Source organism: Chelon labrosus, assembly GCF_963514085.1.
Source record: "Chelon labrosus genome assembly, chromosome: 6".
Lineage (NCBI taxonomy): Eukaryota > Metazoa > Chordata > Actinopteri > Mugiliformes > Mugilidae > Chelon > Chelon labrosus.
The window spans coordinates 8,335,574-8,357,396 of record NC_140342.1 but is presented as its reverse complement, the minus strand read 5'-3'; the positions used below and the strand labels follow the sequence as shown (position 1 = coordinate 8,357,396).

Below are 21,823 nucleotides of genomic sequence, written 5' to 3'. Positions count from 1 at the left end.
TTTCATTTTTATTTACTAAAAAGATAATCTCTGTTACTATAAGTTGATCTGCTTTCACTAATCATACATAAAATAATTGTAATATAAAAACAGCAAAGACACTGAAAATACATTGTCGCCTGTTTGGCCTTTGAAATCAGCTTCACTTTGCGTCCATTGTTTTTTTTCCTTTCACACATACACAGTCCATTAGGCTTGGTTGTAAATTAGATTAACCCCGTGGTAGAACAGATGACTCTCCAGAGTCTTCACAACTGTCTTGTGGAGTCAACAGATATATATATCGGTGTGACATCAGATCATCCAGCAATCTTTAACCAGAAGGGTTCTGTAACACAACCAACCTGCCTGGCTTGGAATCAGGAGTTCTGTGAGATTTGATCAAAACCAGCACACTTAAAATGTAATTAAGTAATTAGAACCGACTTCCTGACCAGATAGAATAATGCCAGTTTTACTTCCCTTTCATTACCTCACAGCTGTTAGTGTGAAAATGGCAGTATGAAAAAGACATTGCGTGTTGTTCTTTTGCCTGATCATTGAGTCAATATAGGTGCAGTCAGGGAGGAGGAAATGAAAGCGAAAAATGTCTTGTGCAGCCCACTGGTTAAGAACAAGATGTTGTGATAAGATGGAAAAAAGCAGAAGTGCCACTAAAGGATCTGATTTATCTTCTTGAAAATGGTTGTCCAAACTTTTAATATATATGAAAAAAACCCGCATGATTTGTGCTCCCTTGACGAACTGTAAATATGTCAGCCCTTTAAGTACTTAACTGTAATTTTCAACAGATACTAATGTAAAACATGAGCCCATTTTAGACAAAGTTTTGCCTCAGTCCTGACAACAGGCTACACATTTGTTGGAGTCCTAAGCAAACTCAGTCAGAGTTTAAAAAAATGTAGATTGCTTGAGATGCAGATGGATTGGTGCAGCCAGTGCTCTGTTTCATGAGCAGGAAAGTTACTAAGTAACTCATTGATAAAGCACTAAGAGGCCTGGGCAGAGAGAAAAAGCCACATGAAAGACTTATTAAATGTCTGTTCATGATGATAATGGGTTGAGTCCATCCACAGTCATATGACGATGAAACCTCATGACTCTGACCCCTGCTGGGCTGTAAACCTGGATTAGGAACTTGCAAGCCGATAGAAAGCTGCTCTTTTTAGTTTCAGATGAATAATTCATTGTTATGCACTGAAGCAGACTGTAATGACTACAGTCACAAACAGAATGGTCAGAGAAGTGCCTCTGTCATTATTTCAAAGCCTTATTTAAAAGCAACGTCAGATTTTTCCCGGAGTTCTGCTCTTCCTGGTGTTACCCAATCCTTACTCTACCATGTGTGGTTTCTCGAAGGAACAGGCATTCACAGAAACCTGACAAGGAAACTGCAAAGTCATGCTGTGTAGTCGAGTAGTTGAAACGATGAACTAAACTGAGAGACATGTTCACGTTCTGAGTGATGTTCTCGCGAGATGTGAGCAGTGATATAAGGTCCCTGGTCGAGCTTGCAGCTCCTGCACTCTCTCCGCTCGTGTCTGTGTCCCGTGATTCAAACTTAGGTATGTGTTTCAAAATTACATTTAGTTATATTTTTTTCTTTCTTTATTACTTTTTAAATTAGACATTGTACTGTGAAGCGTTCAGTTATTTACGGGTTTTCAAGCCATTTTCGTAGTTGAGTTCAACAAGTGTTTTTTTCCCTCAACAAAATCAAAATACCGTTCATTTGGAAAAACGACAATATTTTATAAATGTAAGAGGTTTATCGATGGTCTGCCTTACTTTCCATTGACAGATGCTAATATAAATTGGTTCTTTAAAGAAAGTTTCGACATTTTTGGTGTCTTTGCGGATGTTCTCAAACACGCACTCGGGCGTAATAATATTTCTACCTTAACTGAAAATGAACACAAATTCATGTAGAAGCGTTGGGAACTGTCTGTAGACATGCGGAAACACCCGTGAACCGAGAGAAGAAGTGGGAAAGGGTTGATAGGTTTCGGTTGTTGATAGTTAAAGTACCCTGGTTTAAGTGCAGGCTGCTTTAATAATAGCTGTCGGAGATGTCTGAGCTTTAAATGAGCCTTTTAATTACACTCTGCACTGAAATATAGACAACTTACAGTAAGAGGACAGTCTGTAGTATTCACTTTATATCCAGCAATATTATCCTAATATTTGTACAGATGCATTTTATGCTTAAAATATCTCTATTTGATCCACCTTTAAGGTTGCAAATGGCAGGTGATTATTCATTATTTGAGCGTTATACTACTTGTTTTATCTTTATCATGTCACAAAGTAAACAGATTCTGTTCTAGTAAATTAGCTTTAGTTGAACTATTAGTTGTTTTTTCTCAAGAAAACCACGAAATCGTCTCAGTGAAGTGGCTTGTTATCGATGTGAACAGCAACTTTATTCATTTTCTGTCATTGTTGGTCACCACTAATGGGAATGGGAAATACGGCGTTTTTTCAAACTGTAGTATCCCTGAATGAGTTTAAAAAGATGATGAAATCTGTTTAGTCCAGCTGGTTTGTGTGCAGATGTTTTAATTGAGCTTTTCTATGTCATGCAGCTCAGTGATTTTGTGTTACTTCCTGTTGAAACTGCTACCATTCTTGGCTATGTCCCCCTTGTAAAAGAGATCTTTGATCTCAATGAGACAAACCTTAAATAAAGGCTGAATAAAAAATTTAAAAAGACTATTTACCTAATTAAATGCATTTAAATTGCAATATAGTCTCATCTAACAATCATATACAGTATACAGCTCTGTATTAAATATGGGCTTAGGGTTACATATGTAACCCTATGGCGACAGAACACATTTAGCAGTAAATGAAGTGTATCTATGAATGTATATCTATAAAATGCACAGTGCTTTTTATTGCAAACAGAATAATTGTACAGTGTGGCTTATGTCTTACTTCCTCCATTCTTGTCTTTTGTCCTGTAAATGAGGAAACACTGTTTTCATTCACAACTTCACACACACAAGACAATGCACAGTTGAGATTTCTGTGAGCAGTTTGTGTAACACACAGACCTTTTCCTTCTTCTGTAATCCAGTCTGACTGAAGATGGCTGCAGGCAATGCACAAATTGGAAAGCTGGCCCCAGACTTCACAGCCAAGGCGGTGATGCCAGACGGAGACTTCAAGGATGTGAAGCTGTCAGACTACAGAGGTATACCACAATCTGCGGGTCACCTCCTCTCGGGTGCTTTGATGATGCTGCAGTGTATTGAACAGTCATGAATTTTACACTACTAAAGAATTAATTAGATGTTAATGTGACTAATTCAGTGGCCTTGTTGATATTTTTTTCCTTGCTGCAGGAAAGTATGTCGTCTTTTTCTTCTATCCACTGGACTTCACCTTTGTATGTCCCACTGAGATCATCGCTTTCAGCGATGCGGCCGACGAATTCAGGAAGATTGGCTGTGAGGTCCTCGCTGCCTCTGTTGACTCGCACTACTCTCATTTTGCATGGTATTCACGAGGCTTTATATTTTAAACATTCGTTGTGTGCGTTCACTCATTTGTACAGAGTCCTCACATTTTCTTGCTGTGTTCTCAAAGGACCAACAAACCACGGAAGCAGGGTGGCTTAGGTGCCATGAAGATTCCCCTGATATCTGACACACGGCGCACCATCTCCACCGATTATGGTGTCCTGAAGGAGGATGAGGGCATCGCCTACAGGTGGGTTTAAGGTGGTGGCTGCTTCCCCTGAGATTAGAATGATTTGATTAAGTGTTGCTCAATCAAATCATTCTTGGAGAGAAGCTGTATACTTATGTACTTGTTCCACTTACGTAAGCCTTCCTGTCTGTGTACAAGTGTTGACAGTGACCACTTAGCTTGGTTGAATGTGTGGTAGATGAGAGAGGAAGCGGACTGCCTAGAGACAAAGTAGAGATACTTTAGTTTGTGACAAAAAACTTTCCATTGACGTTATTAATGTGTGTTTGCCTAATGCAAGTGACTGCTAAGATTGCAAATGTTAGATAAGGCCAATTATAGTTCTTAAAAAAAAAAAAAAAAGGAGGGACTTGCCAAGAAAAGATTTTATGTGCATGATGTTTAAAGCTTTGAGCTTTGAATACTCAGTTTCCTGCTGTCAGTTACTGTGCTATTCAGGAACTGGTAATAAAACTTTGGAGACCTAAGAAATGATCTTTCTCTCCGTCTCAGGGGTCTGTTCATCATTGACGACAAGGGCATCCTGAGGCAGATCACCATCAACGACCTCCCAGTTGGACGCTCTGTTGAGGAGACCTTGCGTTTGGTCCAAGCCTTTCAGTTCACAGACAAGCACGGAGAAGGTGAGCTACTGCTTCAGCTCTGTTTGATTACTTGTTATAGTGTGAGTGATATAATTAAAAGCTGTGACCAAAATAAGCCTAAATGTTATTTGAATCTATGAATGGCATTGGCTGTATAGAAAATAATTGTGCCAGAGGCAGCAAAGACTTCATTCAAAGGTTCATGTGCATTTTACAAGTTGAGAAATGATTGTTGACTTAAAGTAGGGCAATAACTAAGGTGTCATCCGTCACATTTCACGTTATGCAACCAAACTTCTGATACACTTGTGCGTTTTACAGCCAAAGCAGGGCAGGTTTTCAACTGTACATGTGCCTTATATTGGCACGTCTTTCTTGTTTCATCTGCCGGCCAGGACTCATTACAGGCTTATCTTTTCAGTCTGCCCAGCCGGCTGGAAACCAGGAAGTGACACCATCAAGCCTGACGTCCAAAAGAGCAAAGACTTCTTCTCCAAGCAGTAATAAGCCCACAGCCAGTGTCTGCCGCCTGCTCTAGGAGATTTCATTTTGTGATTACATTTCCACCAATATTTAATTCAACCACCCTGCCCGCAGAGGAGTGATTAGGACATGTTCTTTTGTAGTCAAAATGTTGTGTGTGCTCTGTTGTCTGTAGAGTGAATAGTGCACTTATGCCTCAAGCATATAATTGTGTTACTCCACTGTGGTTACATATCTTATATTCACTGTCTGGCAGCGTTACTGTCTTTTTGTTCTTTCATGTCATTCCTCAACTTTCTCAGAAACAAAGGACCATACAAACATTTCTACTGGAATAAAGCCAGAGTCACATCTGCTCATTACATTGTATTTTTTACAGTTCATCTAAATAAATATCATTGTAAACCACCCATCTTATGAAATACTTCACATTTATGATATTATAAAATGAAGCATGTTAGACATTTTTAGTAACTTGAAATGCCTCAAAATGAGAGAGAGTAGCAGATAAGTTCCTTATACTTAATGGATTTGTTATCTCAATAAATAGTTATAGGACATGGTTTAACTAACAAAACAATATAAAAATTGCGGGAGACCTACTCAAGTTTCTTGCCGTTTATGGATTGTTAGAGAACCACTCACTGCCAGGATAATCTGAACAAATTCCCCTAATTTCAGGTGAGTTTCAGGTGGGGACCACACGGAGATCTTTACCAGTCTTTTAAAACTGAAGGAGAAACTTCACTGAGTGGTGAAAAGGGTGCTAGAAAACTCAAACAGGTACCTTTTTTATCTTCTGAGAACATTCAGTGACGCGTGCTGAATTATGACGATGTTCAGTAAATTGTTTAATTCATACTTTTAAATGGCAGTACTTCACAGCAGAGGTGTTGATTTGTCATGGGATGAAAAGCACAGATGTAACCAAACATACAAATCATGGATGTCTCCTGTCAAAGTGTTGTAGTGTCATGGTATCAGTGTATGGCCGATATTTTGACTTATCCGAGTAGCACAGGTGTATTTCTGCTGCATTATGTCCCAGCATGCAATGACCGTGAACCAACATGCACAAAGCAAATAACTAGCAGATCAACTGAGTGGAATGTGGCCGTCATTTCCCAACCATGACAAGTCAATATGTTTGATGTGAAAAAGGTCAAAGGTCATAAACAAAGGCAAGCCGGCATCAATTAATGAGTTATTGCTGCTGTTACACTTAATATACATTAATTAATAGTAGAACTGGCCACTAATAACTACCTTTGTCAGTCCTCTCAATGTATTAGACACATGTATTATGATTTAGAAAATATAAAACCACACTATATTAAGCTGAGAAAATATTTTCAAATTATTTACTTTTATTTAATTGACCTCTATGTACCTTTAATATATTAGCTAACTGTCTCAAATAAAAAATAAATAGTTATTATAATTTGGACCAATGCTCCTCCAGTACAGTATACAGTAAACACAGTGACAGCGTGAGGCGGGAAAACTAATTGCAGCACTGAACATTTCTCTCGACATAGGCTAATGAATTAATAATATCTCACTTGTTCAGTGGCTTCTTAAACCACAAGAGAAGTAGATTGACATAACATCGCTTCAAGAAGACACTGCCAGTTGCAATAGTATAGTAATAGAGTTTAAATATCGATATTCGTTCACCTTGCTAGCTAGTTTATTTGTTAGCATTAGCATTAGCGATAGCTAGCTAACGCTCCGCAACAGCATAGAAGAATAATGGCGTCTCAAAAAATGTGCATAAGGAAGAAAAAGGAGGAAACGGCTGAGGTTTGAACTTATAATGTACTAGCTAAAGATAAAATGGTAACGAGTTACTCAAGTTATTTGTGTATTAATCGTTCATTGTCAGTTGCAACATCGTGTGGCGGTGAAGTTAGAAGTCAAATGGCCTTTAAACGTTAGATATTTTCAATAAATATACCTGTGTTGATGTTTTAAGTGGACGGGATTATTCCTGAACGACCTAAAAACCAAGCAAGAGTCTCTGGTCTTCGTAAAGAGGATGATGGCTGTGGCCGTCTCCTCCATCACTTACCTCAGAGGGATTTTCCCAGAGGATGCCTACAGATCCAGATACCTGGAAGGTGGCTACACGTATCTACAACTAGTTCATACGTTTGAGAATATATGAGGATGTAATGTACAAACTACACATGAATGGGCCTTAAGCTATGTTAGAAAGTGTTTGTAATATAGTTGTTTTATTGTCACATAATGTTTCTCCAGATTTGTGCATCAAACTTTTGCGCGAAAACTGCAACACTCCCGGTGCCAGCAAAGTTGTGAAATGGTAAATACAGGATTCATGTCTTAATGCCACCAGGATGCACAGAGTAGTCAGACATATTTCCAAACTGTAATATGACAATAATTCAATAATATCCTACCTTAATGACTGTTTACCTTCCTTGCATAATGGTTTTGTTCAGGATGATGGGCTGCTTTGATGCATTAGAGAAGCAGTATGTAAGTGACTAGTCCTGGACTACAACATTATTAATATTTAATGTGGTTTTCCATTTTGATTAATAATTTGGTGCTGCTACTGTTGTTAAATGTTGTCCTTTTAACAGCTCCAGCTTGTATATATTGGGGTAAGTAAATTAAGTCAGTAGAGCAACATTTACTAAACATAATTCTTATATACATTCACTTGTCAGTTCATTAGGTATACTTGTGAAAACAAATGCATTCTAACATAACAATCCTGCACTAAAATTAGCTTTGTGAAGTTTATGGTATTCAATTTCGATTAAAATAACTTAGAGAGCTGTCGGTCCCGGAGGCAATTCTATAGACTACTGGGGCCCTAGGCCAAATTTATACACGAGATGTGGTCATGAAGAACAAAGCGGGGCATGGCTCTACTAGCTGAGTTAACTGATGTTAATCAGCTAAGAAAAAACAAAATAATGTGATGATAGTGGAAGTTATTTTAGTCAAATGTCTCCACCGCAGCTCAGGCTAGACTAGCAGCATACAGTTAAATATTTTGCATTATCATTAAGCGTCATTATCAGCTTCACTTTCCACGGTCTTTCTTTTTTTCCTCTTCCTCCTAACAAGCAGTTGCCTGCCTTGCCTGTTGACAAGCTGCGCCTCTAGATTCGACTGTTTTCATTATGGAGGCTGTTTTTTCGTAGTAAAAGTGAATTGCATTGTGTTGTGCGGACATCCTCATTTTAGTTAGTGGGCTAGGCTAAATAACTTTTGTGCTTAATTTAATCCAATTCAACAGCGCCACGAACTACTTCCTCCAAAATGATCATACAGCTGAATCACCACTTTCTGATGCTGTTTCAAGATAAGCATGTAGGGGGATTTCATACAGGACTGTAATATTAGCAGTTGTTTTCATTCGTGCACCTAATGAAATGGTAAGTGAGTGAACAAAAGATCATTAAAAAGTGCTTACTTATATTTGTTGCAATGTAGGTCTACACCAATCCAGATGAACCTAATGTAAGTTTTGTCTTAAAATACCAAATATATTCCTGATCATCATCAGGAAACATTGACATTTATTTCATATTTTCCAGTGCATTATCGAGTCCTACCAGCTCAAATTCAGATACACTAAAAAGGGACCAGAGATGGACGTGCACAGGTTTGGACAGATCAATGTTTGCATATGTCACATGGACAGGGGTGGCTCACTGTGTTGACAGTGATATCAAATCAATGAAACGACAGGAACAGTGACATGAAGATGCAGTTGACATTGGAGGACACCAAGAGAGCCTCAGTGCTGCTCATCAGGAAGCTCTACCTGCTTATGCAGAACCTGGGGGCCCTCCCCAGCAATGTCTACCTCACCATGAAGCTCTACTACTACGATGACAGTAAGACCCGTCACAGAGAATCACTTGAGAGTTTTTGGTTTGCACGATGAAAATATCTCACCCAGCTCTCCCTTTTAAAGTCACCCCTGCAGACTACCAGCCACCAGGCTTCAAGGAGGGTGAATGTGACAGTCTGTGGTTCGAAGGCATGGCTGTGCACTTCAAGGTGGGTGAGGTGCAGACGGCCTTCCACAGCCTGAGAGTGCGTGTGTCAGCGGAGCAGGGTCGGCTGGAGAAACTTCAGGAAGGGAGCCACTTCAGGGAGACTAAGCAGGGGCCTCCAGAGAGGGAAATGATGATGGTGGTGGGTCTACAAATATGACTTCTTAGGAGCTGGAGTTGTCACTGAAGGCACTCTCACTGAAAGCAAACACAACACTCTTTTATCGCTTTTGTCATTTTCTCAGCCAAAACTATATCCAACTTGGTCCTGTTAAATCTTGTTTTACCCCCAGTTTATTACATCTCTAAACACCTCTTTACAGGATCATCATAAGACGATGAATGACGAGGAAGCTGTACCTTCTGATGATGGTAAGTTCATGTGCTGCAACTGTTATGAAAAATTTAAACAAGAGCTTAACACTGCTGACGTTCTCTTAAACAGAGTCTGCACAGTTCAAGAAACCTACAAGACCTCTGGCAAAGGTACAGTTGTACTAACGGAGTGACTGTAGTAGAGTTTGAAGGTTGTGGATAAATAAGAATTCATAACACATTACAGCTAATCAGATTTTGTAATGTAGACTGAGCTTGAGAAATTTTGTTTGTCTTAGAGAAAGACTGCAGCCAAAAATCTGGCGAGGAAGAGAAGAAGAATTTAGACGACAATGCAAGTGAAGAAACACAACAGAAATATGGACGACTTCTGAAACTATTTATATTACAAATTATATTACAGATTACCAAATGTGTTTAACAGGTTCATGAACATAATTCACTGTAGCTACAAGGCCAGACATCGTTGTCATAGTTCTAATTTAAACAACACTTTCTACATTCACTTCGTATGTAAACTCTTTAAAGGTGCTTAATTTTTTTATTAACTGCCACGTAAAAAAAGGCTGATGTGTATAGTTAAATAAAGTTTGATTGTAATTATTTTTTGTTTAAACTCGATCAATGATCAGTGTCTGGAAGGTAAATGGTGTGCTGAACTTATAATATGAAACTCATTACCCTTCAGTAACTGAAAACAGCTGGGATTCGGTGAATATTAAAACATTTAGTTTGGTTAAGATTATGATGCAAATTAATATGAACGTTTATAGTGTTACATTATCAGTGTTCTGCTTTGTGGCCACAGCCTCAGTTTCCCTCACATTTTGAAGCAGTTTCCTTCGATTAAAAAAAGAAAAAATAAAAAATAAAAAATCACTTCAAGGACGGACAAGTTGAGCCGTGGATCAAGGCTTGTTGCTTGTGACTGAGCACAAACGTTTGATGGCATTTCCTTCACTGATGGGAGAGATGTCCTACTCCAGATCATCTGTTTCAGTCTCTACCTCAGTGTCAGAGCTCCAGCTTCCTCTGGTTGCATGTCCTAGAACAGGCTGTCCACATCTCCCATCTCCACAAACACAGTCTTCAGCTGCGTGTAGTATTCAACCGTCACCTGGCCGTTCTCCCGTCCTATACCTGGTGAATGGAAGATTCAGAAATTTACTTGTCTGTATTGAAGTTGTGTTTTTATACAAAGGTGTCCTCTTCACAGAGGTCAGATTAGAAGAGGACCACTTTTAGATATGTTTACTGTGTAAATCAGAGATAACTCACAACATATATTCTAACCCGGTCTCTGAACAAAACTGGTGACATCTGTTGCCAGGGTGACTTTGTGACTGATTAAATATGAATGAACTCAGTAATTTAACGTCATTTTGGCAGGTGACGTTTGGCTCCCGGCCAGAGTGATGGCAGCCAGACAGTACCTGACATTTTGAATCCTCCAAAAGGCACCTCCACAGGAGTAATGTTGTAGTTGTTGATGAAACAGGAACCAGCTTTAAGGTGTTCAACCACACGATGGGCTCGACTCACATCCCTGCAGACAGACGGTAGTGTAGGTTCATTTTCACAATACTGAAGTGATAATGTGTAGAACAAACTTACATAAATACATGAGAATACTTCTGCATAGTCTGCTGCCAGGTGTACAGACTTTCCCCAGCTATCATTTGTCATCATTTACTTAAGTTTTATGCTTTAAATGAGGATTTACTGGCCAGTGAGTTTAGCCAACCTGGTGAAAACTCCTGCAGCCAGACCCATAGTCGTGTCATTGGCTCTCTGGAGCACCTCCTCTTCAGTTTCAAAGGACAACACAGACATGACTGGACCAAAGATCTCCTCCTTTACACAAGTCATCTCATCTGTGCAGTCACCTAAAGAAAGGATGAGCACACAGAAACATTGGCATGGCCTTAAAAAATAAAGTCTGCACTTTTGTGTTGTGCAACCACAATGAATGTAAATCATCAGCAGCCCTACAATAAAATGTTAAATAAGTAATAGACGTTGCGTGCTGTGTGCACTTCAGATGAAAATATGGAAGGCTTACCCAGAACACATGGAGTCATGTAGTATCCACCTTTGAGTTTGGGATCGGACGGGACAAAAGGTTCACCTCCACACAACACTTTGGCTCCCTAGTAACAGTAAAATTTACACCAAACTGGAGTGGCTGCACATAAAGTTATTAACTTCTGACAAAGCAGACTTCAAACAATACCTCTTTCTTTGCTTGGTCAACAAAGGATAGGACTTTATCCAGATGTGGCCGGCTGACCAGTGCTCCCATCCTGGTGCTTTCTAACAGAGGGTCTCCTATTTGAATTCCTTGGGTCCTCTTCACCACCTCCTTCACAAACTCAGGCAGAATAGATCTCTGAACATAGACCCTCGTGCCATTGCTGCAGACCTGCGATACATACAAAGCCCCATCACTTACTACTGCTTACTAGAAGTGCTGTGTTAATGAATGTCCTTATGTCACAAAATTAACGTGTGTCAGTATATGAAGATGTTTAAAGTGAACTACAAATGAAAAAACAACATACCTGGCCTTGAGACAGGAAGTTGGCCATGAGAGCTCCCCTCACAGCGTTCTCCAGGTCACTGTCCTGAAAGATGAGCAGAGGAGATTTCCCCCCAAGCTCCAAAGTCACCGGTTTAACCCCCTTAGATGCCATCTCCATAATCTGCAGGTCAAAAGCACATGAAAGGATATCCATCAATATCACAGATTAGGACAGAAAACGCACACCTCCATGTTTTTAAAACAAAGTTGTGCAGTTCCACGGCAAAGTTGTGGCTTGTTTGTAAGGTTACGCTGCCACTGTTTCTACTGTGGCATGTTCACATATGCCCATCAAAGATAACTGATAACTTAGCTGCAACCCAGCTTTAGAGCCCAGCGCCACTGAACTGAATTTTATTGTGTTCATTTTTGATGGCAGCTACTGGCCTTTTTTTCAGGTGGAATTAATTCCTTATGACGCATACCTTCTGTCCTGTGGGAACACTCCCTGTGAAGGACACCTTAGCAACATCAGGGTGGTGACACAGTAAGCTGCCAGTCTCCTGGCCACCCTGCACCACGTTGAACAGCCCCTCTGGAGCTCCGGCCTTTTCATAGATCTCTGCCATGAGGACTGCTGTCACAGGTGTCACTGGTGACGGCTTAAACACCATGGAGTTACCTATTTTGGAGAAAACACATAAGAATAAACATGTATAGACTTACATTGTTTGTGCACAACTTGAAAGTGTTGTTTAGTCCCCATTACATCGAACATTTGAGAAGAAGTGAGTGATGAAACACCAACATAGAGAACTGGGATATTTAAATTCATTGCTGTGCTGCAGTGCCCTCTACAGGTAATATTGCATTATTTAATTTCTAAATTGCATACCTGTCATGTAAATCTGACTGCAACTGCTGTTTACACTGCTCAGCCACAACATTTAAACCACCTGCCTAATGTTGTGTTGTCTCCCTTGTGCCTCTGAAACAGTTCTGTCTCATCAGGGAGTGGACATGGGCCTTTTGAGGGTGTCCTTTGGTGTCTGGCACCTGGATGTTAATAGTGGGGACCTTTGGTTCCTGTGGGTTGAAGGGAGAGGGACCACTGTAGATTGGGCTTGTTCCAGTGCTATATTGTCCTGCTGGGGATGGCTGCGCTGCCTGATGAGCAACAGCATTTAGTGTGTAGGGGGGTATACATGTAAGTCCACATGAATGCCAGGAGTAAAGGTTTCCCAGCAGAACATTGCATTGTAACGAGATTATCAATGTTATTCACTTCATCTGTCAGTGGTTTTAATGTTGCAGCTGATCGGTGTATAAAGAATGTATGTTTATCTATAATGACAACAAATGAAACAAGATTGAAAAGTATATGAAGATTGTATCCATCCAGATTTGTTCTCCAGCTTGTACTTCTAAGCCTTACTGTTCTCTTGCTACATTATGGAGTTATCTTTGACCCACAGTTGCAACTACTGACTAAACTCCATTAAATAGTTTATGGCAACTTTTCGAGGTGTTCTCCTAGGATGTCTTCACGACTTTAGAAGATTCCCATTACCACAGGCCAGGGCTGGAGCGGACTTCCAGGAAGCTATCATAAACGGATAATTCCAAGCACCAATGCCGACGCAGACTCCTAGGGGCTCCCGGCGAGTGTAGGCGAAAGATCCACCAGGCAACTGGATATGTTGGCCTTGACGAAGGAAAACAGCAGTAAGTTTAAAGAGTGGCATTTTAATTGACAGTTGTCAAAACAATTTTGCATGTAGGGGTTTCTACAAAGTGATGGCAGTGATGAAAAATAATGTTAACTCATTCATAATAAATTACATTAAATTTAATATTTTTGGATCCTCAATGTGAAAATCACATTGTTTATAATATTAAGAAATGGCTGCCATTCTCTTATCAGTTATTTTATTTTCCACTTACGTGTTTGAGAAATTAAGTGGAAGTTTTACCAACCTGCCAGAGTGCTGGCCATTCCTGCGTAGTACTCTATACACAGTCTGCCAGAGTCCACATCCATACGGGCCTCTGTGATGGACTTCCCATTGTTGACCACCTCCATTTCAGCTATCTCGTCTCTCCTGCCCTGTGCATGAAAACCAGGGCATATGCCAGAAATCATACTTAAAGTAGGGCGCTCTATTATCAAATATTGAGTTATAGTGAAAGAGAGTGAATGTATCTTTGATTTCAAGTGTTAAACCAGGACAATAATTGGATGAGTAAAGTTTGCCACAACTGGGGATCAGAAGAAATGTCCCTCTGTTTTTTTTTTAACAAAACAATCCATACGTCTTGAGATTTCAGTTATGATGTTATGTACAACCACTTAATTTAAACATCCCTAAAACATAGAAACAAGCACCTCAATGATATGGGCGGCCTCTATCATGATCCTCGCCCTCTCCATTCCTGACAGTTTGCTCCAGTGGTCAAAGGCTGACTTAGCGGCCTTCACGGCCTCATTAACCTCCACGGCACCACACGGCTCCAAATGACACAAGACGCGTCCTGCAAAAACAAACGCGTGTTGGTCCGAACGTCCAGTTAGACAGGTTAAAAATGAAAACAACAGGCGTCTATTTAGCAGTGCCTTCTTTTTTAAGTTTCGTATCCTCATGTATTAATCCCACGTGAGTCACCCTTCAATATAGAGGGAAGTTCTGCTTAGTAGGTCTACGGGCTGCAGGCTGTGGTGCACTGAACTGTGTGTGGCATTTAAACCGCAGAGTTGGAAATGTAATTTACTGTGAGGACAATAATGATCATCGTACTTTAATAGTGGGCTGCACACAGGCTCTGTGGTACCTCAAATGACGTTAAGATGTCTGAATTAAAAACAGAACCCAAACTACAAAGAAACCTCAAAGAATCACCTTCAATGCACATGGTAGCAGACAGGCTATAATTGACAAGGATGTAGCCCCATGATTTTGTTCTGTTCCACTAAAGCTGTTGAGGGGCCACAGAACTGGTTGCATACAGAAGCGCCCAGAAATTACAATATGAATTTGCAGTATATGCCTCAGTGTTTTGGTGAAAACAATGTGAATGCAACCTTGATATATTTTTTCCTACATTATTGATGAGCAGACACATTCACATAGCACTGACCGAAGTCCACTCAGAAGACTGGGTCAATAATGGCTAACTTTAAAGGCAGCATTTAGGAAGTGTGTGGCCTACCCGTTGCAGGTTCGTAAACTTTTTCCTTGCTGCCTTTCCCCTGGCACGTCCTTCTCTTCCCGGCCCAGAAGTTCAGCGGGGCCGTGATGTCCACGGAGCCCGTGGAGACGCACCGTACCGCCGCCGCGACAGGAGCGGCAGCACGCCGCCGTGGGAACGCAACGAGCCTCAGGAACATGTTCAAACCGGGCCAACAGCTGCAAAACATGCAACATGCAAGGTTAGCGTATGCAGCAGAAAACGTCAAAAAAGAGTTTTACTCAACTATAGCAAGTGTACTAAACTGTTACACGGTACGTTCTTCTTGCTTTGTCATGTTTCACTTTCACTATTGTAGACCATACAGTATACGTGAGTTTTAAAGTTTTGCTATTATAACTAAATAGAGGTGTTTTCACGTATAATGTAGCTCTTAAAATGACTAATCTGAGTCTAACGGTTAATCAAACGCGTCATTACCTTATACTGTCTTTGCTGAGGCTGGTCCAGGAGGAAGCGGAGCAAAAAAATAACTACGACTGTTGCTGTTATGAGGCAACAGCGTAAAAGCCTATTGGATGGCTGCGCTGTCAATCACAAGAAGCGTCATGAGAAAATGTGGTCATGTATAAAACTAAATTAAATATCTATTACATGAGTACGACGCTGCTTCTATGTAAAAAATGCGTGAAAATAAATTAGTATGTGGTTAAAACCGTGAGTTTATTAAATGAAGCGTGGTCTTGTGGGAGGAGCTCCGTCACAATGAGGTTCCAGGACCGCAGCTCCAACCGCACATTGCAAGTATGGCCGGGGACAGTGAGGAACATCTTGGGGACCGTGGCGAGAACACCAACGTCATTCGACAACCTTTTCTCATCGGTGTCTCCGGGGGCACCGCCAGCGGGAAGGTTAGCACCACGTCTGGCTAATTTTGCGTTTATCGCGAAGTGTCATGTTTAGATTTTGAATAATATCGCGGCAGAGGTCCGTTGGGGAGTCGGGTCCTAGCTGACCGCGTGGCTTCAGCGACGCACGTTGAGGCGTGATTGACAGATCTATCATCTGTTTTAACCCCCCGCCCCCCTCACTGCTGGCGCCGGTTTAGCACGGTGACCCACTTTCTGTGATGCTGATCTAAACGTGTTTGTTTAATCGCGTTTTTTCTTTCTCGTGTGATATGCGACGGCAGCCGTTAGTAGGTCTGACCGTCTTAAGGCTATTGTTAAGTGGGAATCACTGCTGTTAGCTTAGTTAGCCGCCTAGCTAAAATGGTAAATTCCATCACATGCTAGCCTAGCCTGGTCGGCTAAAACAATAGCTAGTGCAAGCCTCCCTAAGCTAGTTGAACTGTTTGTAAACACAGTCAACCGCATTTATTCCCTACTAAGAAAGTATTTATGACAAAACCGTGCTCACGGTTTGTCCTGTAATGTAACACTCATTGTGTAGCATAAAATGTGTGTTTTAGTCTTTGTGACCTGGGATAACCGCTGACGTTTATGACGGCATAACAGATAGCAACGGACTCACGCCCGCGGGAAATCTCTGACCCACCTCTCTGTGTTATGTATGACCTATGACCAGATGAATCGAGTTTAAAGGGTTAATGGTGCAATTAAACATACATCTGAATTTTAATAACCCGTTAGTCAAAAGTCCTCGCAACGTGGCGTTTCCGTTAGATATAACTAAAGCGGCTGCGTGGGTAGCACATGGGTGGCGCGCTGGCTGGCTGCCTGTTAGTTCAGTAGAAGGACGCAGTCGTGGCTATATTTCGAAGACGTCATTGCATTTCTTTGTTTTGAAGCGGAGACACATTCTCGGCGGAAAAAAAAAAACTTGCTAACGACAGCCTCATCCAAAATAGATCAAACTAACGATAATCTTGAGTTTTTGTCGCTGAAATATTTCGGTTTCATTTGTATGATAGATTCATCACAGATATAGAGGTGGAGCTCTGACCGTATGCACCTTTGCCGTCTGGTTACATCTAGTTTAGCCCCTCCTCCCAACCTTGTCCCACTTACCATCGCTCTGGCTCTAAGCCAGTGTTTTGCTTCCTGTAAAGGGGCTGGAGGAAGTGTTCCCGGTACTATTCTGACACCAGACCAGTGTTAGTTGTTAAGATGTCAGCCTGCGTTATTGAATGATGTCATTTAGCAAAGGCAGTGTAGTTGTAAGGAAGTGCAGATCAGATTTATAGTTTCCACTAGCCCCAAAGCTTGATTTAAAATACAGCTGGAATTTTCTTTAATAATGGAAACAAAATTATACCCACTTACCGATCATTATTTTCAGTATACAATTGACAAATGCTTATGACGTGGCTAAGGCATCAGTGAGCTGTCTTTTGAATTATGACAGCTTTGAACCCAAAGCATTTAATTCACAGCGACGTGTCTGATTTTACCTTTTAATTATATTTTAGAAGACCAAATTTAGAGTTGCCTTGAGAGTTTCTGATGTCAATTGTGTGGTGCGATATGACGTCTTGGCAATGTCTCTGGACTGCATCTAGGCTATGCATGTTTAAAGGCAGGTCTGCATTCATCGCTGCATTTGCGCTGACGCAACCTGCCAGCTCTCGTGCGGGGGCGTCCAAATTCATTGTAGCACAGTTTTATGGGCACAAAGGCAGCAGGGCCCCGGGCTGCTGGAGAATGCCCTGTCAGCATTGGGCATGAGAGGTCAGAGAGGACACCACCACCGCATCACCTCTGATTGTCAAGTTTACTTCATACAGTATTGGAAGTTCACAAAGGCCCCTGTTATTTTTAGCTTCCAAGCATGTGGGCTGTTAGTGCTCAGACACTTGTTTTTACCCTCATCAAGTGATGCACTGAAACAGTATTTTTTCTTTTTTTCTTTTTATGATCTTGCAGTCGTCTGTATGTGAGAAGATCATGGAGCTACTGGGGCAGAATAAGATTGATCACCACCAGCGGCAGGTGGCTATCCTCAGCCAGGACAGCTTCTACAAGGTGCTAACTCCAGAGCAGAAAGCCAAGGCGCTAAAGGGCCAGTTCAACTTTGATCATCCAGGTATGAAGACAATGAAAAGCTGCTGGCACAATTAATGTGCTGTTAAATCCCTCAGATAGCGGTGCACATGTTTCCTACACCATTACAGTATGAATTATGTTTCTATTACCATATCTTAATTGGGTTTTTTTTAGATGTATTCTGTTAACTAAATGATGTATGCAAATAGCTGCAATCATTTGTATTTAATGGGAGATGAGACTACTGTAACACATCAGAGATTAAAACGCAGGGATCAGGTGGCAATGACGAGTGAATGTGTGCGCCAGGCTCATGTTCAGCATGACTGTGGCTTTGCTGCCACGTTGATAGTTTTCCCAAAGTGTTTTTGGCTGAAGCATAGACTCCATTTCTGGAGGTGGGTGTTACCCCTGCTTGCTCCTGCTTCCTTTCTCAGCTGATTTTAAATCCCCGCAGTCAGCAGACCTTTCATTGATGCAGCTGCTGTAAGGCTCAGAGACCGAACCCAACACCTGTTACACGAAAGGGATTCCTGGGTTACCAAACGTGCAATGCGGGCTCCCACGTGTCCGTGCCTTCATACTGAGCTGGTTTTACTAAGGTTAAAAGAACATGCCATCCAATGAAGATCACAGCCAAGCACTTCCCTTTTTTTTTGCTCCTCAGATGCCTTCGACAGTGAGCTGATCATGCAGACACTCAGAGAGATCCTGGATGGGAAGACTGTCCAGATCCCAGTTTATGACTTTGTCACTCATTCCAGGTAAGCACCTCCTTGGTGAGTGCACAGTTGCTGTTTGACCAGCACCCATCATTATAAGCTTGTTAAACGGGTTCTTTAACCTAGTATTTGGTTTATAACTTTACAGGTGTAATCAGTTTGAATTTGTGTAACATGTCTGAATAAAGTCACTCACAGAAAGGAGGACACTTTCCTGTGTGTGTTCTTCCAGGAAAGACGAGTTTATCACGGTGTATCCAGCTGACGTGGTCCTGTTTGAGGGCATCCTCATGTTTTACTCACAGGATATCAGAGATCTGTTCCAGATGAAGCTGTTTGTTGACACAGATCCAGACACGCGGCTCTCGCGTCGAGGTGTGTAGCGACAGTTGGGTGACTTTCAACAGCTACTGTAACAATTGGCACATAATTGTACAATTTAATTGTTGATACAAAGGCACAGACGAACTGTAAATTATCTAGGGTTGCGTAGAATAGTCCTCAACACCATTACATTTCATATGTCTGTTGTTTTAAATGGCTAGTTGTGTGCTTTGTCTGTTTCAGTTCTGCGAGACATCAGTGAGCGCGGTAGAGAGCTGGAGCAAGTTCTGGCTCAGTACATCACTTTTGTGAAACCAGCCTTTGAGGAGTTCTGTTTACCGGTAAGCTAAGTTCCTGATTTATTTTTACTGGTCGTCGAGATCATGACCATCTCACTAGGATGGCCACCATTAAAATATAAATAGCAAAACAGAAAGGCTAAAGATTTATTAAGAAACAGTGTTGTTGTTTTTAAGTAGTTTGTCCGATAGAGTTTTTAAACCGTAAACTGGGCAGTGCTCAGTGCATCAGGGCCACAAATATTATGATCAGATTCAAGGGGTCCCAGTTGAAAGACCTTTTTTTCATATTTTGTGTTGTAACCGTATTTTAAAGACTACAGCATCACTCCGTCTGTATTGTGCTGTAGTCCTCTTGATCAGTGTGTGACAGAATCTTTTATTTCTACTAGACAAAGAAGTATGCTGATGTGATTATTCCACGTGGAGCAGATAACCTTGGTAAGGCCTGAATGATGCCGTTACATTTGCGTTTAACAGCCTTGAACTTCTCTTGTGATTCAGAAACAAAAAAATATCCTCCTACTAACTTCATCCCACACACGAATGTGCTGCAGCAAGCTCTTTTAGACTTTCCAAATGCAATTGTTCTGAATGAATCAGAGTTGTTTTGCTGTTTGCATTGCTGATCCAATGATTGCATTTAGGGAAAAATGTTTTTAGGTCGGTGTGAGTCACACCTTAAAAGCGCTGGTTGATGTTTCACGCTTTGGCTGTGACACCTTGGTCTTTACGAGGAGAAAGGATGACTGCAATAACAGAAAGAAAGATTATCTGTTTTTACCCTTTTTTTTTGTAATGGTGTCTTTCTTTTTGCAGTGGCCATCAACTTGATAGTGCAGCACATCCAAGACATTCTGAACGGCGGACCTAACAAGCGCCACAACGGCTGCACAAACGGCCACACCACGCCACGGCAGAGGATGACCTCCGAGTCGAGCAGCCGGCCCCACTGACCTCGTCGCACCTCTCTTCACACAGCAGAGAGGGGTGTGGGGGGTTGCGCTGTAAATAATGCCTGTTGGCATCACTGTACTTAAGAGAAACAAAAGAAATGCAGAAAGAATGGAAATGCCTTTTATTATTATTATTATGACAACTCTTATGATTGGTTTCTTTCTTTGTAATTGTTGATTTTTGTCTGGAGAGTAAAGAGAGGGGCTATTGTTGTTCTTGTGATGAGACCATTGGTTAAAATGGATGCCATGCATTTTCCTCCCAGATTGCTTTTTTTCTTTTTTAATGTATCCCCTGCTGCTCCATAATGAGAATGAATAAAGAAGGGGCAACCTTATTATTTTTTATGTCTGATAAAACTTGAACCCCTGTTGAAAGGGGACTCTGGTAAATGTTTGGGAACGTTTCAGATGAGACGGATGTGAGTTGCAGGACGAGTTGGACAAGCCAAAATTGCACTCTGTATTCATACTGACAATCTTGGGACTGTTTCCTGTCGATGTTCAGTGTTTAAGGTCTCTTGTTGTGTTTGGTGTAAAACTAGAGGTCTGCATACTACACAAAGAGTCCACCACATTGTTTCTGTATAATCTCTTAAGCAGAACAAACACTTTTCAGTATTGGTTGTCACATGCTGAATAACACGATGGAGATCTATGAAGCCAAATGCTGGAAGGTTGAACTCATGGCTGGATTAATCCACTCAAGTGTTCTAGGAATTGTTACATTTCTGTATTGTGTGTCCCCTCTTATAATTACTGGCCTATTGAAGTATACGGATTGAACCTCACTTATACAGGTATGCCTGTCTACGGAATGACAGCTGATTTGTGAGCAAAGCGCCATGTAACTTTCTCACACTGTTCCCCAGTTTGCCAAGCATTAACACGACATTTCAAGATGACACACACATACTCTCAGGTTGATCAACTGATTTGAAATGACAGAAAAGGGAGTGTTCGACGCCACAGCAATATCCGTTATCCCAGGTGTGTGGCCAATCAAACACAAAGACCCACCACAATGCCTCTGTAAAGTTGCCTCAGGTTAATGTGTACAGTAAGTAAACACACTAGTTTCCACTTTAACAAGGGTTACAATAAAAACTGTTGAATCACTTTTGTATGCCATGTGCTGTTCTGTTGTGTATAGTGCAACTGAATGAATGATTTGTACCATAAGATTTGTACTGAATGGATGTGGAGTTGGTTAGTGGTTGTTGGGTGATTTGTAATTGAGTAAGCTCATCAGATGCTTAATGGTCAATAAATTGATGCAGCTGATGTATCTGCCTCAAGTGTCTTTTTTTTTTTACAAAGTTTATCAATAGGTCAGATGTTGAAATAAAAAGATCTCTTACAATAACTTAATAAACTGGGCACAGATGAGCAACTGTTATACTTACATTTGCCCACTAGATGGCGACTTGTGTCTATGTTGCTTTGTAATGCAAATATGGGTAAACTGGTGATACATTTAAGCACTTAGAAATAAAAAAATTAATAGGATAAACGTCTCACTTCGTCTTAAGCGGCATTCCCAAACAAACTGCATGCGTATTAAATAACCAGGATGTTTACGTGTCAACTGCAAGCTCGGTGCCTATTTCTACATAGTTTTTCATCAGCATTTGGCTAAAGAAAGGATGTGCC

At 41.0% G+C, this 21,823-nt stretch overlaps 4 protein-coding genes across 7 annotated transcripts; 3 read left to right on the top strand and 1 right to left on the bottom strand.

The window, feature by feature from the left end:
• Positions 1-1,244: 1,244 nt before the first annotated feature.
• Positions 1,245-5,189, top strand: prdx1 (peroxiredoxin 1). Its single transcript, XM_084546637.1, has 6 exons — positions 1,245-1,565; positions 3,080-3,196; positions 3,348-3,501; positions 3,592-3,714; positions 4,207-4,337; positions 4,720-5,189. The coding sequence occupies exons 2-6, from the start codon at positions 3,091-3,093 to the stop codon at positions 4,800-4,802; spliced, it is 597 nt and encodes a 198-aa protein (XP_084402763.1). The 5' UTR covers positions 1,245-1,565; positions 3,080-3,090; the 3' UTR covers positions 4,803-5,189.
• Positions 5,190-6,243: 1,054 nt separating this feature from the next.
• On the top strand, positions 6,244-9,483 carry zte38 (zebrafish testis-expressed 38; the record flags this gene model as incomplete). The annotated part of the gene is made up of 12 exons (XM_084546639.1): positions 6,244-6,584; positions 6,757-6,901; positions 7,044-7,107; positions 7,247-7,283; positions 7,391-7,411; positions 8,253-8,279; positions 8,357-8,424; positions 8,511-8,659; positions 8,740-8,960; positions 9,145-9,193; positions 9,267-9,307; positions 9,436-9,483. The coding sequence occupies exons 1-12, from the start codon at positions 6,534-6,536 to the stop codon at positions 9,481-9,483; spliced, it is 921 nt and encodes a 306-aa protein (XP_084402765.1). The 5' UTR covers positions 6,244-6,533.
• On the bottom strand, positions 8,882-15,663 carry aldh9a1b (aldehyde dehydrogenase 9 family, member A1b). 4 transcript variants are annotated; one of them, XR_014699127.1, is made up of 12 exons: positions 14,886-15,272; positions 14,065-14,210; positions 13,656-13,785; positions 13,249-13,383; positions 12,164-12,360; positions 11,719-11,859; positions 11,391-11,579; positions 11,220-11,307; positions 10,902-11,043; positions 10,591-10,703; positions 9,982-10,297; positions 8,882-9,019 (listed from the first exon to the last, which is right to left on the bottom strand). XR_014699127.1 is itself a non-coding variant. In XM_084546635.1 (12 exons), the coding sequence occupies exons 1-11, from the start codon at positions 15,091-15,093 to the stop codon at positions 10,203-10,205; spliced, it is 1,584 nt and encodes a 527-aa protein (XP_084402761.1). In that variant the 5' UTR covers positions 15,094-15,273; the 3' UTR covers positions 8,895-9,019; positions 10,165-10,202. The 4 variants fall into 4 exon arrangements, 3 of the variants coding, with proteins under 3 accessions (XP_084402761.1, XP_084402762.1, XP_084402760.1); XM_084546635.1 differs by having other exon boundaries at positions 8,895-9,019; positions 10,165-10,297; positions 14,886-15,273; XM_084546636.1 differs by lacking the exon at positions 8,882-9,019 and adding an exon at positions 15,345-15,663 and having other exon boundaries at positions 9,301-10,297; positions 14,886-15,082.
• uck2b (uridine-cytidine kinase 2b) lies at positions 15,635-21,289 on the top strand. The gene is made up of 7 exons (XM_084546638.1): positions 15,635-15,775; positions 17,750-17,909; positions 18,537-18,633; positions 18,824-18,966; positions 19,159-19,256; positions 19,607-19,655; positions 20,034-21,289. Exons 1-7 carry the CDS (start codon positions 15,671-15,673, stop codon positions 20,168-20,170), a joined length of 789 nt encoding a protein of 262 aa, XP_084402764.1. The 5' UTR covers positions 15,635-15,670; the 3' UTR covers positions 20,171-21,289.
• Positions 21,290-21,823: the final 534 nt, after the last annotated feature.